Here is a 16817-nt window from a genome sequence, read left to right as displayed (position 1 = left end):
TATAACTACTATAACCTACAAAAAAGTTTCATCCTACTGCTGCTCTTGTATTCACGTTAATCCCCATAAGATTCAGGTCAACTGTGAGAGAAAATAAGTGGAATAGAAATGAAAAATCTTGCTAGCTCATTCTGATAATTCTGCATGATACCAGGTTAAAGGACATCAAAATCAACTCTGAACAGTCTTAGATACACACAACTTTGGTAATTGTATTTAATTATGACCCCAAGATTGCGTACCACTTCCAGTGCAAGAATTCCATGTCTACAGTGAATGACTTCTGCTGCATATTCTCTACCATTCAGCATGTAAACAGAAAGAGAGTTACTTTATTTCTAATCTTTCATGTCTAACTTAATGTTCTGAACTTTTACAGACAGTTGCAACTTTTGCTGCTCAATATCTTTCAGAACTGAAAATAAATTAGCCCGGTATGCTTCACATTTCCGTTGAGCACGCTTAAGCTGCCGTGTGAGTTTCTGTATCTTCTTGTCCTGCTCATCCTAAACCAAAAAGGTAAATTTTTGATGAAATTAGTCCAGAATTTTAAAAAAAAAAAAAAAAGAGACAAGTTTCTCCACTTTTCCTATGATCAGATAAGTTTCTCCGTTTTTCTCTTTCTCTCTGCTAATTCGCACATTAAATTATCAAGCATGACATTTTCTCAACATGACTGGCACATAAACTATTGTATTTACTGCAGGCATTTAAAAAGGAAAAAAGAAAACGAAAAAGATTACACGAATATTCTCCAATAAATGATCAGCCACACTAATTTACTATTTCACCTTGTATGTGTACAAAAAGATTCTCATAAAAGAGCATGGTATTTTAGAAGGCTGTATAGCAAACTGACCACTAATCAAATAAAAGGCTGTATGTAGACCGACTCAATGGGGCATGCAGGAAAGAAAAAAAAAAGGAAAGAGTTTTTATGGAAAAACTGTTGTAGACCGACTCAAAGAGGCTGTATTGTGTCTTCTTAACGATTCATGACAACAGGAGCACCAATGTGCTGTATGGAAAAACTGCCAACAATCTGAAATGCTTCCTCAATATAGGAGTCATTCCTCTATGGGAAATACAAGACATGCAAGGGAACACTAAATTAAATAAAAAATTAATAGCAAGAATAAGACATGCAACTGAAAACCTTTTCCATGAAAAGTTTCATCAGAATGAAAAGAATAAAAAAACTCACCGAATCCAATGGATGAACACCATCAATGTTACTTTCATCATGTTCAAGTGTAGAATGATCCTGCTTGCGGGTTCTATTGGAATCTGAACTTGTTCTTGCCGTCTTTCTAGCCATGGAAACTTTATTTGCAGCCTCTCGCAAGGCATCCATTGCCGCATTATAAGTTTCCTCAGTCTGCATACCTTCATCCACATATTTGAAAACCTCATGACGAAGTTTGTTATATCTGGCAGTAAGAGATTCTCGAGAGCCATTTGACAGATCATTGGTTGCGTCCTCCAACATTAGACTGCTTCTCGCACTTTTTGTCCATCTTCTTAAAACATAAAGAGGTGGAAGAGTCAGAACATTTGCAACCCTAAAGAATGTTAATATATGTCTGCAAAGTAGACCAGAGAACTCAAACATCTGACAGCTACAGGTTGCTTTCGTTTCTCTGACACTATATCTGACGAAGTGAACTTTATGACTTTCCCCAAATTTGGCAACTTGATACGTGGTGGCTTCCTCCTGATCCTCAATTTTTGTAGCCAAGAAGGTAAGTGTTTCTACCAATTCTTCTTGAAACTTAATAAATAGTTTCCTAGTATAAATATCAGCTGCTTGTTTTTCCATTGGTGATGGCGTCTTTAGAATGGGTGCAGCGTTCATGGTATCATAATCCGCTTTAACCTCTTTCTCGTGGCGACTCTCCAGAGCCTTCTCATACTGTTTTATAAATAATTGAACTGTTGTTGAAGCATTTACATATCCGTCAAAGTAGGAGTTCATGCTGTCACTGCGCTGTGTAATAGACAGTTCAGCAAAAAAAGTATCCCTCAAGTACACAGGAACCCACTGCTTGCGATCAGCATAAACATTTTGAAGCCATTCATTTTCCCGAAGAGCATATCCATCAATAAGGTTACACCAACAAGATTCAAATTCTTCAATAGAATCAGTAAAGTTGACACATTTATGAAGCTCTGCCTCAAAAGTTGGATGTTCAGAAAGCATGGGAGATAACTTTTCCTGACATTCCTTGAAAATGTGCCACTTGCAGAATCTGTGACGTACCTCAGGAAAAACTTGGGTGACAGCTGAACGAATCACTCGATCATGATGAGTCGTGATTGAGATGGGCAGCTTACCAGACATTGCAGCGAGCCAAGTTTTAAACAACCAAACAAATGATGCCTCAGACTCATTTATGAGAAGGGCACATCCAAACAAAACAGGCTGTCCATGATGATTCACCCCTGTAAATGGGGCAAAAGGCAACCTATACCTGTTGGACCTATAAGTTGAATCAAATGTAACAGTATCCCCAAAATAAGTATAATTACACAGAGCCTTAGGATCAGCCCAAAAGATATTGCTCATGCACTGATCCTCATCTCCCTGCACTGCATAAAAAAAAGCAGGATTCTCCAAGTGCTTCAGTTTAAAATAATCCAAGAGAACCTGAGTATCACCCCCAAGAGTCCTCTGTTTACTACTTCTCATATAATTCCTACAATCACGCTCCGTAAACCCAACATTACTAATTCCTCCATACTCCTTTATCAAAGCTGACATTATCCCACTGGGGCCAATACCAGCCCCTTGCAAGGTATCGATCAATGACTTGGCAGCCCCAGAAACATGCCTGTGTGAACGTAGACAATGCACCTTATCAGGCGGAACAAGCTCATGGTTATGCCCTTTCACAAAACTAGACACGACCCAACTTCCCGAATCTTGAATCTTAACCACCAACATCGCCTTACACCCTACCCTAGTCTCAGCCCGAGGCCGCTTAGCCCTACCACCGTTACACCCAGACTTCTCCTTCTCTATACGAAACCCTTCTTTCGCACAAACAAACGACCTTTGTATAATAGCACCATCACGCCTAGACTTCCTGGACATACTTACACGAGTACTAAAACCTATCCTACGTGCATACGAATTATAAAACGCTTTTGCAGCTTCCTCAGACTCAAATTCCATTCCCTCATAGGGTTCAAGATTCGTATCTCCACCAAGAACACAAATTTCTCCAGAATTACCGCCATTGCCACTGAAATTCACCCCATCACTACTACTATGAAAAGGGTTCACAAAGTTTCTATCTTTATCCTCATCCTCATCCTCATCCTCATCCATTGGATGCGCAATATCAATGGTTTCTTCTCCCAAACCAATTCCGATACCCAGTCCCAACATGTCAAATTCAGTTACATCATTGCCCACTGTTAGTGGTTCAAAATCCATGGTTTTCTCGTAGCAAATAATTATTCTACAGGTACATAAATCAAACAAATAATTTTCATATTCTTCAAATAAAGCTGCATACATGGAACAGAAACGAAATTCAAGATGGCACGAAGGAGTAGTAGGGCATAGTGATTAGTGAGAGACTAACCGTCAATTTTGCTGTGAATGGGCAGTTGAGCTGAAATGACGTTCAAGATAATTTGGCGAACTTTGAGATGATTAGGGGTTCTGTGGAAAATGATAGCTTGTTCAGGGAAGTTTGAAGTTGCAGTTAGCGTTCAGAGGAAGAAGAGAGCTTTGTTTTGTTTTGTTTTTCCTTTTTTTCATCTTTTTTTTTTTGAGATAAAGTTTTCATTTTACTAAAAGAATTATAATGAGGACGAAAGAGAACCGTGGATCTCTTTCTTTGTGGAAAGGAGGGCCGTTAGATTTCAACACAATTCTTTTTTATTTTATTTTATTGAAGAAGAAGATTTCAACACAAAATTAGATGATCAAAAGAGAGATATTTGAAAATTATCTAGTTGTGTACAAAATTCTAATTAGATGATCAAAAGAGAGAGATTTGACATTTATCCGGTTGTGTACAAAATTGTTTTTATTTTTAATCTATGAAATACTAATCCAACAATTCTTTTTCTGTACCTCTTTTTTCTCCAACTTCTATTTACTTCTTTTCTTTTTCTCAAAAGGTCTTTCTCTATCCGATAGATTTTTTTTTAATTAAGTCTCTGCTAACGAGCTGCAGCGATTTATCTTATAAAAAAATAATTAATTTTTTTTTTATATTTTCTATATTTATTCAAAAATTTTCAAATCAATTGTATCTGTTATATTAATTGCAGATATGTTATTTCTAATGCATATTTAACCCGCCATTAGGACATAGATGCAAATCAAACTAGTGCATGTTTGGCATGTCATTATGTTATGATATGATAGTGATGTAAATCCAACTAGTGCATGTTTATCATATTATTATGATAGTGATGTAAATCCTATCATAGTTCATTAATAAAATTTGCTCTTTATAAAAAAAATACTGATCCAAAATTAAAATGTGCATATAAATTATTTAACTTCTTCCGTTTTTAATTTGCTCTTACCACATTGTGGAATACTAATGATGAAATCAATTAGTTAATCCCAATCTGCTAGGCCTAATTTTAGCCCACAACAGGTTGAGATTCCAACTCATACCAGCCAATTAAGCATTCTTGTTAACCATAAGGTGTGACTGGCTTCAATTTTTCTTTTATCAATCTCATTGGTAAGCCATATGTGGATTTCTCCTGTTAGCTTTGGAGTGAATCAACGTCCCCTTGCCAGAAGAAGCAAAAGAAAAAAGGGAAAAGAAGTCCAATATCCATGTCAAACATTAAAATTGGGATAGATCTGATACAGAGAGCGGACAAAGCCATCCACAATGAGCTTGTGCAACAAACGAATTTGATATTTTGATAGTATTTGTTAATTTGGTTCGGTCTTATATTAGCTCATGCAGCCAATTCTAGTCGACTACATCTTGCAATATCATTGGCAACTGCAAAATCAAGAAACTAGGCTACGAGCCACATGAAAAAGGTTGACCAAAGTGTTAGAGTAACTGAAGAAACGGAGTATGTCCAGAGCAAAATTACAGCACATTCTGACTGCCCTGATCCAAATATTTGTGTAATTGTGCCTGCCAAGTGAGAAATATGAACTGTACATTGGTGAATTTGTTAGAAGGGCTTTACACCTTTTTTTTTTTGCCCTGTCTGAGATACAAACTAGGAAATGCATGTAAGGGTACAAGGAACTAAAATGCATGAGATTTGAATCGCAGCTGGACAATGTTGTCAGCAGCAAAAACGTCGAAACTTGTCTAAACAAATTTGATTATGTCAGAAATAATTAATATAGAATGGAGATTTTTTTTTCCTTAAAATATCAAACAAGGGAATAAAATGCCTATATAATGAGTTTAAGGGTGATAAAGCGCAACTGAGGATAAAGATTTAACGGATTTAGCAGCGCGTTTAACCTCAAAAAGTATTTATCACCACTCCAATTTCAATTTGCAAGCCACAAAACCTAAAGACCAGTGCACATGATTTGTTTTGATCTTTTCTTTTGGTTGTGGGCGGGGTGGAGAAAAATGAATGTACCTATATTGATAGCGGGTGGAAGAGCATACTGTAGTAGAAGAATAAACTGATACAATGGATCTGCATGCACGAAGCCCAGATGAATTGCCCCTTTAATAACCAAAACTCCGATCAGAGGCAGGACAACAGATCGAACAGCAATGATCCCAAGAATGAGGGAAAGCTGGACGCCTGGTCCTCTTAGACCTAAAAGGTGAAATTTGCAATGTTGGATGGAATTGGCATTTGTAACATAGGTAAAGTCAAGTCATATAGCTCCAAGACAGTAAAAAGAAAAAGGATTTAACGTATGGTACTGGTACCTTTAAGGAGGTTTCCCCCCACTGTCAGTATGATGATGGGAACTGCTGCTTCTCTGCAACTGAATTTTAGGATTGATAAAGGAAAATGAGAAATTATAGGGTAAGACAACCTGAATGAATCACTGGTAAAATTAACTAGAGACAGAAAAGTTCAGAGTATCAGATACTGTCCCACATATGATATGCTCAATCAGTCTAGGAATCTTGGTCGGATAATACCTATAATTATCACGACAAAGTTCCTTAGACAATTCAAGCAGGTTTGCATCTTTTCTTCTTCTGTACTAACCGTTTGGTGATGAAATTTCAGAATTATGAAAGGGTTTTGGAATAAGAATTCCAAAGTAAACAGCATTAGAAGGTTACCAATCAAGGATTTTTACCCCAGCAATAAAGCAGAATCCTGGATTACATGAAGTGGAGCGTCGGCGCCAACGAGTAACTTTTGTACTGGGGGCACTAATCCGATGATGAAGCCAACAATCTGCAGAGATCAATAACTAAATGAGAGAGTACTTTAGTAGTGATGTCCTGGTAAATTGATTTTGCAGTCGTCGTGTTTCCAATCCCAACCATAACATGCAAGACTGATACGGTTCACCAGACTTTACACTACTGCCTTATTGGTCAACAACGAACATACATGAAGTCTTTAACAGGAAGGATATTTTCTTATGGCCTTGCTTTAAAGGTTCAAGTTCTTGAAAGAGTGGATTTCTTTAAAGATGTGCTTGACTTCCTAACAATAATGGTTATCAACGTGTCACTGGCTAGTACTGGCTAACAGTCTTTCAGGTTGATACTGATAGAAATGCTAACCCCTTTTGGGCATGATAGTTCCGTCTGGAACAATTTCTGCTCATCATTTTGCCGCTCCATTCTCTTGTAAAAACTTTGATAAAAAAAATCTCTTGTAAAAATGACACACACACACGACAGGATTACAAAACACATTATTCTGCACTTGACGCTGCTACTCCTTAGGACTATCAAATTATATATATGCGTTAATTTGCCATTGATTCAACAAAGAATTGCCAGGCCCTTGAAAAGTGTACCGCTGCAGTCGTTGAAGGTGCAATAATGGCCTTCAGATTACTGCTTCTGAAAAACGAATATAATTGCTTCTTAATTGTGTCCAGGATCAAAACCTGCAACGGAATCTTGAAAGGCGTCAAATTACAAGGTTCTTAATTCTTATGGAATCACAAAAACACGTATCTAAGAATATAATCCACGATGAAATGCCACAGATTGGGTGACCTTTCCTTGCTTGTCAGTTTTAGCGCATGGTAGCGAAGATTCATTTGCATGGTCCGTAGCAGATGTGCATTCTGAGTCAAACTCAGAGTTTATCTGCTCTTGAAGGGCCTTTGAGGTTTCTTCATCAAAATTTGCATTGTTCACATTTATAACTTCATTGATCATAGTTGATGATACGCGAACAGTGTTGTAAACAATAGACCACAGATAAATGGCTCCTATCTGAGACATAATCACAGAAAATGATACAACCATGAATTTGTTTTATTGACAATGCCACCAACTAATTAATGAAGTCGAGACTTATCAGGCTCTCTAAATTAAGTAAAGCAGGAGATAGATTATTCTAACCAAAATGTATCTACTGATCATTTCATTTTGGGTAAATTACATATTACCCCCCTATAGTTTACTATTTTTTGTATATAACCCTCCTATGGTTTCAAAAGCTATACATAACTCCCTCATCGTTTGGATTAAAGTGTCAAAGTGACGGAAATGATCATTCGTAACGGAACTTTTAAAAACATCGAAATTACTCTTGTTTAAAAATTAAAATGACTGAAATGACCAAAATATATAAACATAATATACATGACGCATTAACCCCGGATGATTTTATGCTTTACCATAAAATCCCCTTATGATTTAATACTTTACTGCATACCCTCCTTATAGTTTTCAAAATATACACGTGATCCCATCCGGTTAGTAAATAATTTTTAATTTTATATAGGGGTATTTTTGATATTTTAGGGTACTTCATTATGGATTGCAAATTCCGTTACTTTTACACTTTAATTCAAGGGTTAATCACATTTTATCCCCTTAAAGAATACCTCATTTCTCAGTTTACCCCCTAACCTTTAATTTTGATCACTTAATCCCCTTTAGGACAAAATTGCCCTTGCATTATTTTGACTTTTCATTTACCTTGTTTTCCTTTCTTTTATTTCTTTTTCTCTTTCTTCTTTATTTAATTCTTCCTCTTTCCCCAAAAATCTTCACCTTAATGATTGAAATTAAAAAAGAGGAATTGCAGAGATCTATCTTCTCCTTAAATGATTAAAAAAAATATTCAAATCACTTCCCTAAAATACAATTTTTTTAGCCTTTCAATTCTTTTAATTTTGGATTTTCCTCTTTCCTCTTTCCTCTTTCCTTTCAATACTTTTACACTTTTCATAACCTTCTCATGGTATTTTTATTCCCATTTTCATCTTATGTATAGCTTTTGAAATTATAGGTTTAAAAATACTAAGCCATAGGGAGATAAAGTGTAATTTGTCCTATCAATTTTGTACTTGTTTAAAGTAACAAAGGCAGACCAAAATCTGGGCCACGTACCGCCATAGAAAGAGAAACATAAGCCATCGCATACTTATGGCAGCTATCTGGTGCTCCAAATGGACTACCCTTTTCACGGCATATTGCTGGGACGAGAACAAAAGGCAGACTCCCCAAGTTTCCTAGCCATAATACAAACCTCTTAGCTTTTTTTTTTTTTTTTTTTTTTGTGGGAGTATCAAAATAAGTAGTTTCATATAGGCATAATCTTATCACTCCAACTACCTGTTTTGCAAGTAGATTCCAACTCATCTATGACTTCTCTCTAGCTAGTACCTTGTTGATTTTAAACCACATTTTTCTGTTTTCAAAATTGAATTTATATTTTAGTGGCAAAATTGAATTTATATTTTCTGTTTACAGGATATGACGAACCATCTGGGAAGCAACGAGGTATGAGGAACTACTGAATTTCACTATCTTCTTTGCTCACAATTTACTCTCTATGGTTTATGCCAAGACTCTTCGCCTGCATGCTTTTGTTAAGTCTAGCAGGTCTTTTTAATTGTACCTGGCAGGTGTGCAGGAATCCAGAAAATACTAACCTGCTGCACATAAACCCATTACAAGGCCTTTCAAATGCTGAGGAGATTTAGTGATTTTGTTAATTTCCCATCCAAGAAATGAGCCAACAATGTAAGTCAGCAAGATGTTCAGCGGCATGAACCACCTAAATATATGTATCTAATGTTAAAATCTAGACTAAGTTGAAAGGCACTGAATATCAGAATTAAACAAAACAAAATTTCCTTTAAACTCCATCATATTACCATCAAAGAGCAAAATCTAACTTAATGCTGAAATGAGTGATCCGAATTGTACTCACAACGATATGATGTTCTCCGAGGTAATTGTTTGAGCCAGATTGCTAGAGACAAGCGCTGGGTTGAATACAAAAAACACCATCTATTTATTTTTACAATATGGGAATTGTGTTAAATTGGAAAATGATACTGATCTAGTATTCAAGAAGGAAGAAGAAAGTAAAGGTTGAGGTTTACATTATTCAGCTCCTTCCTGGCACTGTCTCCCAAGATGTCTATATGATCCAAAGCAAGAAATGAGCCAAGTCCACAAATCAAGAGCACTTTCACAACAGGTATGGAAGCAACCAAGGATAAATCTAGCAGCCCCATTTTGAAAGCTGCTAGAAAACTTCAAACTCCTTGAGCGAAAGAGTACATAGGGGAAAAAGAGGAAATAGCATCTATTTAATTCCTCTATCAGCTTTCTTCCTCGACAGAACTTCTTCAGTCCTATTAATGTTTTCCAAGAAATTAAATGCTGCTTTGCCTGCAGGATAAGTAAATCCCCTATTTCGTACTGTAAAATCAAGATATCCATAAATTTTGGTGGGCATTAACGGCTGCTTGACATGTTGAACTAAATCTCACACAATCTAAAGCATCACAATTAACGTTAGCTAGCTAAAAACTTCAGCTTATCAAAATCGTTAGGGAAGAATCCTGATAATGCACCATGATCTACCTTTTCCTCAAAATGAAGATATCATTTGGTAGATGATCATTAGTTTGTGCTAAAAGTTGACTGCATGCCAGCAGCCTAGAATAAAGAAAACAGGTAGAGAAAAAATAGTGGCATAAGCAAATTTGTAGCCAACTGGGCTTGTTGCTTGCTGCAAACGTTACACAAGTAACAGAGAGATATCCGATACTTATGGAAAGCCAGATACAATTGTTCATCCCTTCTCTAACTTGAAGTGGAGCACTGTAAAGATTGACTTATTATAATAACATGAAGCCATCCGACGTATCAAAAACTCATGAACAGAGTTCTGTAATACTGTAAAGTGAAAAAAAAAGGCAGATTTTTGAAAGAAGAACAAGAGAAAGCAACTTATCTAGCTGCCCAAGTTGTTCCTATTTGGCTTGTTTATTTTCTGTAAGATTTGATTAGTCACTGAAATTTTGCTCCCAAGAGATGTTTACGGCAAAAACACCAGAACCAATATATAGATATATAAACCAAGAATCTATTCCCAAAGAAAAGAAAAGATTAGATAGCATTAGCAAGGTAACAAGTACGGAATATGGATTACCAGCATGCAACAGCATCCAAATGGGAATGAGCATGACATTGCTGCTGATACAGCGGCCACGCATCCAAATTGGAACCGAGCAACTCGTTTATTGGGCGTCAGCGTTTAAAACTTTTGGAGTGCTCAATTGTTCAACCTCCAAAACGGCGATATTTAGGGTTTCCTTTTTGAACGCTGAATTCGAAAAGTAGGATAATTAAAAGGGAAAAAGAGTGCAAAAGCCACAAGGTTTTCAGGTACATCCGCACAGCTACTTAGTTGGACAGTTGGGCTATTTTGATCTTTGTATCAATGGAAAAGAACCCTCTTCATGACACCTTTTGCTGCTGGAGGAAAATTTTGAAATTGGAAGCTTTTTCACAATGTTGAATCGACAGTGAGCTTATGCAATGATAGCTGGTACTATTTTATATTGCTCGCTCTTACATTAGCTGAATCAACGAGAACAACATGAATACATGTTGCAAAACTGGCAACTGCTACGGCAAAATCAAGATTTGGCTACTAGCCACATGAAATAGGTTGACCAAAGTGTTAGAGAAACTGATGCAACTGAGTATGTCCACAGCAGAATTACAGAACATTCAGACTGGCCTGACCCAAATAATTGTGTAATTGTACCTGCCGAATGAGGAAATTGATATCCCATTTACATGGATGAATCTGTTAGAAGGGCTTTCCAAATTTTTCCTGTCTGAGAATACAAACTAGCAAATGTACATAAGAAATGTCGAATAGTTGAACAGGATATAGTGTGTAGAATAGATATGGTCGTGCAAGGAACTGAAAAGCTCGAGAAGTTGGACTGCAGCAGGATAATGTTGTCAGTAATGAAAACTTTACTTCCAGTGACAAAAATGTTAAAAGTATTTATCACCATTTGAAATTCAATGTACAAAAAAACAGAAACTTAAAAGCACGTAATTGCCGGGGTAGAGAAAAGGAATGTACCTATATTCATGGCAGGGGGAAGAGCATACTGTAGTAGTAGAACAAACTGATATAAGGGATCTGCATGCACGAAGCCGAGATGAATTGCCCCTCTAATAACCAAGACTCCAATCAGAGGCAGGAAAACATATCGAATAGCAATGATCCCGAGAATGACAGTAAGCTGGACTCCTGATCCTCTTAGACCTAAAAGGTAAAATATGCAAGTTGGATTAAAAGGTACTCACAACACAGGTAAACTCCAATAGCTCCAAAACATAAACAAAAAACAGAAGGATTTGACATTTGTAGTACTGGTACCTCTAAGGAGGTTTGCCCCAACTATCAGTGTGACTATGGGGATTGCTGCTTCCCTGCAATTGAATTAAAAGTCGACAAGGGAAAATGAGAAATTATAGCTCCAAGATAACCTGAATGAGTTACTACTAACATACATTAGAAGTGGAGAATTTCAAAATATTAGATACTGTTCCATGTGTGATGCCAAAGCAGTTCAGCAAACTTGTTTAGGTAATATCGAGTATGAGGACCAAGTACCCTTGATAATACAAGCAATTTAGATTCTTTTTTTTTTTTTTGGCTTCTGTACAGGCCACAGTGATGAAATTTCAGAATCATGAAAGAGTTGTAGAATAATTTGTGAAGATATTCCAATGTAAACTGCAAGAAAGTTTTCGGATGCGGGAGTTTTACCCAAGTAATAAAGCAGAATCCTGGACTACATGAAGCGGAGCGCTAGCACCAATCATCAACCTTTGTATGGGGGGCACTAATCCGACGATGAAGCCAACAATCTGCACTGATCAATAACTAAATGAGAAAATAATTCAGAACTAATAACCTGGTAATGCCTTGCCTTAGAAGGTTTATATTCTTGAAGGAGTGGTTTTCTTTCAAAATGTACTCAATTTCCTAATGAAGGATGGTTTTTGATGTGTGGCAGGCTACCGTCTAAGAGTCTTTGGGTTCATATGATAGAAACGCTAACCCCTTTGCGGCATTATATTTCTATCTGAAATAATTTCTGCTGATGTTTTTTCCCCTCTCTTCCCTAGTAAAAATATACCCAGGATTAGGATAACCCAATGTTTCATTTGAATTTGATGCTATTACTGAGGATTACAAACTATCTACTAGAATTTGATTCGATTCAATAAAGAATTGCCAGACACTTAAAGGTATACCGCTGCAGTCGTTGAAGGTGCAAGTATGGCCTTCAGATTAATGTTTCTGAAAAATGAATATATTTGCTTCTTAATTTTGTCCAAGATGAAAACCTGCAATGAATTCTTGACAGTCATCAAATTGAAAGGACCCTATAAAATTGACGAAAACACATATCTAATATTCTAATCCACACAAAAATGCCATGGATTGGCTGACCTTTCCTTGCTCATCAGTTTTAGCACATGATAGCAAAGATACATTTGCATCGTCCATAGCAGATGTGCCTTCTAAATCAAGCTCATCAATTAACTGCTCTTGAAGGGATTTTGAGGTTTCTTCATCAGAACTTTCATTCTTCACATTTATAACTTCATAGCTCTTAGTTGATGACACGCGAACAATGTTATAAACAATAGACCACAGATAAATGGCTCCTATCTGAGACATGATAACAAGAAATCATAAGTCATGACATAAAAAATGGTCAACGAAACCTACTAACAAATGAAGTCACAAGACTCATCAGCTCTCTAAAATAAGTCAAAAAGGAGATGCATTATTTTGACCAAAATATTGGCACTGATCTTTTCGTTTGTAATCTTCGTTTACAGTAATAAAGGCAGAACAAGAAATATGATACATACCGCCATAGAAAGAGAAACATAAGCCATCCCATACATATGGCAGCTATCTGGTGCTCCAAATGGACTACCCTTTTCACGGCATATAGCTGGGACAAGAATCAAAGGCAAATTCCCCAAGTTTCCTAGTCATAATACAATTCCTGTTATCGCTTGATTTGTGGGTATTTTCCCAAAAGCGTGTTATGGCACTGCAACTATCTTTCTTGTAAAAGGAATGCAACAGGTAATCTATCCATTGCTAATAAAAGTGGCCAGTTTTCATACATTCCAATCTCACTAAATCCATAACTAACTGAAATTTTAAACAACATACATTCCTCATTTTGCAGACAAACTGCAATTCATATATGATTTCTCTCTGGCACCTTTCTCCTTTTAAACAGTGTCGCTGTTTTGAGGGGGGAAAATGATTATGTTTTAGGGAAGATATTTGATAGACAAAAAGTGCCACTTCACCCCCCCAATACACTTCACCTGCACGCTTTAGTTAAACCTATCAGGCCTTCTTAACTGTATCTAAGCAGATGTACAGGAAGTCATCAAGTTGCAGAAATGAGAAAACACTTAGCACTAACCTGCTGCACATGAACCTATTACAAGGCCTTTCAGATGCTGAGGAGCTTTAGTTATTTTGCCAAGTACCCATCCAAAAAATAAGCCAAGAATAAAAGTCAGCAAGATGTTGACCGGCATGAACCACCTAAATACATCCATCTAAAGTTAAATCTAGCCTAAAGCTGACAGGTTCTGAAAATCAGCACTAAACAAAACAAATCTCCTTTAAACCACATCACATTACGTTCAAAGAGCAAAATTAATTAAATTATGTTGAAATAAGTGATTTCAGAAGTACTCACAATGATACGATGTTCTCCAAGGTAATTGTTTGAGCCAGGTTGCTGGAGACAAGTGCTGGATTGAATACGAAAAATACAACCTGGTTACACAAATTAAACAACTCCGTTAAATTGGAAAAAGTTACTGATGATTGTTCAAGAAGAATGATAAAGCTAAAGTTGATGCTTACATTATTTATCTGCTTCCTTGCACTCTCTCCCAAGATGTCTATATGATCTAAAGCAAGAAAAGAGCCGAGTCCGCAAATTAAGAGTACTTTCATAACAGGCACAGAAGCAACCATGAATAAATCTAGCAACCCCATTATGATATACGAAAACTTCAAGTACTCCAAACTCCTACAGGAAAACAAAACAAAAAGGAGAAAGAGGAATTATTTCTAGTTAATTCCTCTACAAACTTCCTTCCTCAGCTGAACTCATTACGACTAAATAGTATATTATGGGACAATAAACGCTCCTTGGCCTGCTGGATAAGTAAATCCCATGTTTCCTCCTATCAAAGTCAAGACATCCATAACCTTTTGTAGGCATGATACAGGTAATGGCTGCTTGACAAGTTGGACTAAATCTTACATAATTTAAACCATCATAATGGTGCTTAAATCTCTAGCTTAATAAGTTCCCCCTAATAATGTTCCATGGTCTAACTTTTGCACAACATACGGATATCCTTTAGCAGAGGATCCTTAGTTTGTGTTGGAAAGTGAGTGCATGCCAGCAGCCAAATAATAATCAAGTATGTAAGAGAATTTGACACAAGCAAATTCAATTTCAACTTGGCTTGTTGGCGTCTGAAAACAATAAATAAGGAAAAAAAAACAGATACGTAAAGACACATGACACTTCCATTTGTCCCTTCTCCAACTTGGAGAACTACTTTTATAATTAACTTAATAAATAGAGTAGCGTCAAGCAATCCGATATATCAAACACTGATAAAACAGAGTACTATAATACTACTAAAACAAATATAAACGTCAGAGTTCTGAAAGAAGAGCAAGAAAATGCATTTTACCCAGCTGCCGAATAGTTCCTCTGTGGCTTGTTTATTTTGTGTAAGACTTGATTAGAACTCAAAGTTCTGCTACCAAGACTGATTTCAACAGAAACCCGGAAACCAAAATGCACTTGTTGGGATTAAGTAGCATGCAAGAAAAGGAAAAGGGATTCAGTAGCGTTAAAGGGAACCCCAAAAAAAAAACAGTGATTAAGTAGCATCAGTAAGGCAACATGTTTGGATTAGCAGCATCCAAAGGGGGAAAAAATTGCATGGCGCATATTCGCCTTTTCCACGGAATGGAGACAACTCGTTTATCACTTTATTTGATGGACTGCTTGATTCTTTAACGGCCACAAGTAGGAGAGAGTGTGGTTTACCAACGATAAATTCGAATATATAGAATAGTCAAAAAAAGGGGGACTGACGAAAGCTACAATTACGAGCTTTTCTGGTGGTATGGCCATACAGTTACGTCGCTGAGCAATTGGGCTATTCTGACCTGTTTTGTGGGCAATCCAAAGAAAAGAACCCACCAGCCCCATCCCCATTCGTGTCAGTCATATTTATTCATATTTCACATTATGGGGTATCTTGAATAGTTTTTGCCCATACTCGGCCATGGACTATGGAGGCCCCCCAGCCTGAAGTTTTCAGTTTCGCGTGTCTATGGCATGCTGCTTGTTGATCCAATTTTTTTGCATCCAAACCCATTTAAAGTGCAATTGCCATACATCTATCTCAATAGGTTAGATTGCCATAAGCTAATATTTCGTCTATCCCAAGTAATATGTTCCAGCCATCCGGAGTGTACCAGGATATCGATTTATGACAGGGGTACAATTATTGCATATTTCACGCAGCAATAATGTTTTAAGGGAAAATGACTTGTTTCATCCCTCACATTTCACAAAAATATTCTTTTCATCCCTCACTTTTAAAATGAAGCAAATTCATCCCTGACATTTAAAAATTAAAGCTATTACATTCCTGAACCTAATTTTCAATCTGAATCAAACCATCCAATAACCCAGTAATAAATTTCGAAAATAGAATTGATAGATTATTTGGTCAACTTCATCATATTCACATGACATTTATTAAACCAAAAAAATAAAAATTATAACATAAAAGGTCATTCTTTGTCTTGGAATAGTAGAGTTTTTTTTTTTGGTAAATCTTTTCATGCACTGTTAGTATATCTGCTTGCGAATCTAGATGTGTATCATAAATATAAAATTTGGTGTTTAAATTTAAATTAAAATGATATGGCGGTACATAAAACCGTCAGTGTATACAATGATAATGTAGGAAAGATTAATCTTTCTTTTTTATATTATAATTTTTTCTTTTTTCTTTTTAGGTTCATTAAATTTCACATGAATATCAAATTGAGTTAACCAAGTGATCTACCAATTACATTCCCGAAATTTGTAATCAGGTTGATTGGTGGTTTGATTCAGATTAAAATTTGGGTTCAGGGATGTAATAATTTCAGTTTTTAAATGTCAAGGACGAAATTGATTCATTTGTTTGTGCCAAAGGGAAAAAAAAAACTGAGGCATCCTTCTCCATTTTTTTATAATTATATCTCTAAAGCGAAGTCTACTACAAGTAGTCTGATTTTTTCCTTTC

General features: G+C 36.3%; 3 protein-coding genes across 11 annotated transcripts; all 3 read right to left on the bottom strand.

Annotated features, from left to right (window-relative positions):
- Positions 1–192: 192 nt before the first annotated feature.
- Positions 193–3786, bottom strand: LOC113701427 (protein FAR1-RELATED SEQUENCE 5-like). 2 transcript variants are annotated; one of them, XM_027222080.2, is made up of 3 exons: positions 3591–3786; positions 1205–3464; positions 193–506 (listed from the first exon to the last, which is right to left on the bottom strand). In XM_027222080.2, the coding sequence occupies exons 2-3, from the start codon at positions 3437–3439 to the stop codon at positions 339–341; spliced, it is 2403 nt and encodes an 800-aa protein (XP_027077881.1). In that variant the 5' UTR covers positions 3440–3464; positions 3591–3786; the 3' UTR covers positions 193–338. The 2 variants fall into 2 exon arrangements, with proteins under 2 accessions (XP_027077881.1, XP_027077880.1); XM_027222079.2 differs by having other exon boundaries at positions 1205–3786.
- A 996-nt stretch (positions 3787–4782) lies between these two features.
- Positions 4783–10703, bottom strand: LOC113702327 (protein PIN-LIKES 3). Of its 4 annotated transcripts, none has more exons than XM_027223474.2 (11): positions 10564–10703; positions 9506–9543; positions 9331–9410; positions 9050–9174; positions 8505–8626; positions 7158–7379; positions 6953–7045; positions 6278–6378; positions 5895–5953; positions 5593–5778; positions 4783–5147 (listed from the first exon to the last, which is right to left on the bottom strand). In XM_027223474.2, exons 1-11 carry the CDS (start codon positions 10625–10627, stop codon positions 5002–5004), a joined length of 1236 nt encoding a protein of 411 aa, XP_027079275.1. In that variant the 5' UTR covers positions 10628–10703; the 3' UTR covers positions 4783–5001. The 4 variants fall into 4 exon arrangements, with proteins under 4 accessions (XP_027079275.1, XP_027079270.2, XP_027079278.1 ...); XM_027223469.2 differs by having other exon boundaries at positions 9506–9760; positions 10564–10696; XM_027223477.2 differs by having other exon boundaries at positions 9331–9385; positions 10564–10657.
- Positions 10531–15536, bottom strand: LOC113702329 (protein PIN-LIKES 3-like). 5 transcript variants are annotated; one of them, XM_027223478.2, is made up of 11 exons: positions 15201–15534; positions 14353–14521; positions 14183–14262; positions 13901–14025; positions 13326–13447; positions 12898–13119; positions 12699–12791; positions 12208–12308; positions 11815–11867; positions 11515–11700; positions 10531–11184 (listed from the first exon to the last, which is right to left on the bottom strand). In XM_027223478.2, exons 2-11 carry the CDS (start codon positions 14485–14487, stop codon positions 11054–11056), a joined length of 1248 nt encoding a protein of 415 aa, XP_027079279.1. In that variant the 5' UTR covers positions 14488–14521; positions 15201–15534; the 3' UTR covers positions 10531–11053. The 5 variants fall into 5 exon arrangements, with proteins under 5 accessions (XP_027079279.1, XP_027079282.1, XP_027079283.1 ...); XM_027223481.2 differs by having other exon boundaries at positions 13901–13945; positions 14353–14399; positions 15201–15533; XM_027223482.2 differs by having other exon boundaries at positions 14353–14399; positions 15201–15532.
- Between the last annotated feature and the right edge of the window lie 1281 nt (positions 15537–16817).

The sequence above is a fragment of the Coffea arabica genome, chromosome 7e, assembly GCF_036785885.1.
Source record: "Coffea arabica cultivar ET-39 chromosome 7e, Coffea Arabica ET-39 HiFi, whole genome shotgun sequence".
Taxonomy (NCBI): Eukaryota; Viridiplantae; Streptophyta; class Magnoliopsida; order Gentianales; family Rubiaceae; genus Coffea; species Coffea arabica.
This window is presented reverse-complemented; position numbering and strand designations above follow the sequence as displayed.

Excerpts from the sequence above, each read along its gene's own strand:
- LOC113702327 (XM_027223469.2), bottom strand. The coding sequence starts at position 9,640 with ATGGGGCTGCTAGATTTATCCTTGGTTGCTTCCATACCTGTTGTGAAA. Across the intron at positions 8,627-9,049 it reads AATGGGTTTATGTGCAGCAG|GAAACTTGGGGAGTCTGCCT; the intron begins GTTAGTATTTTC and ends TATTATGGCTAG. Across the intron at positions 5,954-6,277 it reads GATTCTGCTTTATTGCTGGG|TTGCAGAGAAGCAGCAGTTC; the intron begins GTAAAAATCCTT and ends CCTAAAATTCAG.
- LOC113701427 (XM_027222079.2), bottom strand. The coding sequence starts at position 3,523 with ATGTATGCAGCTTTATTTGAAGAATATGAAAATTATTTGTTTGATTTA. Across the intron at positions 507-1,204 it reads GTGTTCATCCATTGGATTCG|GATGAGCAGGACAAGAAGAT; the intron begins GTGAGTTTTTTT and ends TTTTTGGTTTAG.
- LOC113702329 (XM_027223478.2), bottom strand. The coding sequence starts at position 14,487 with ATGGGGTTGCTAGATTTATTCATGGTTGCTTCTGTGCCTGTTATGAAA. Across the intron at positions 14,026-14,182 it reads TTGGAGAACATCGTATCATT|GTGGTTCATGCCGGTCAACA; the intron begins GTGAGTACTTCT and ends GGATGTATTTAG. Across the intron at positions 12,309-12,698 it reads CACCTTCAACGACTGCAGCG|ATTGTTGGCTTCATCGTCGG; the intron begins GTATACCTTTAA and ends TGATCAGTGCAG.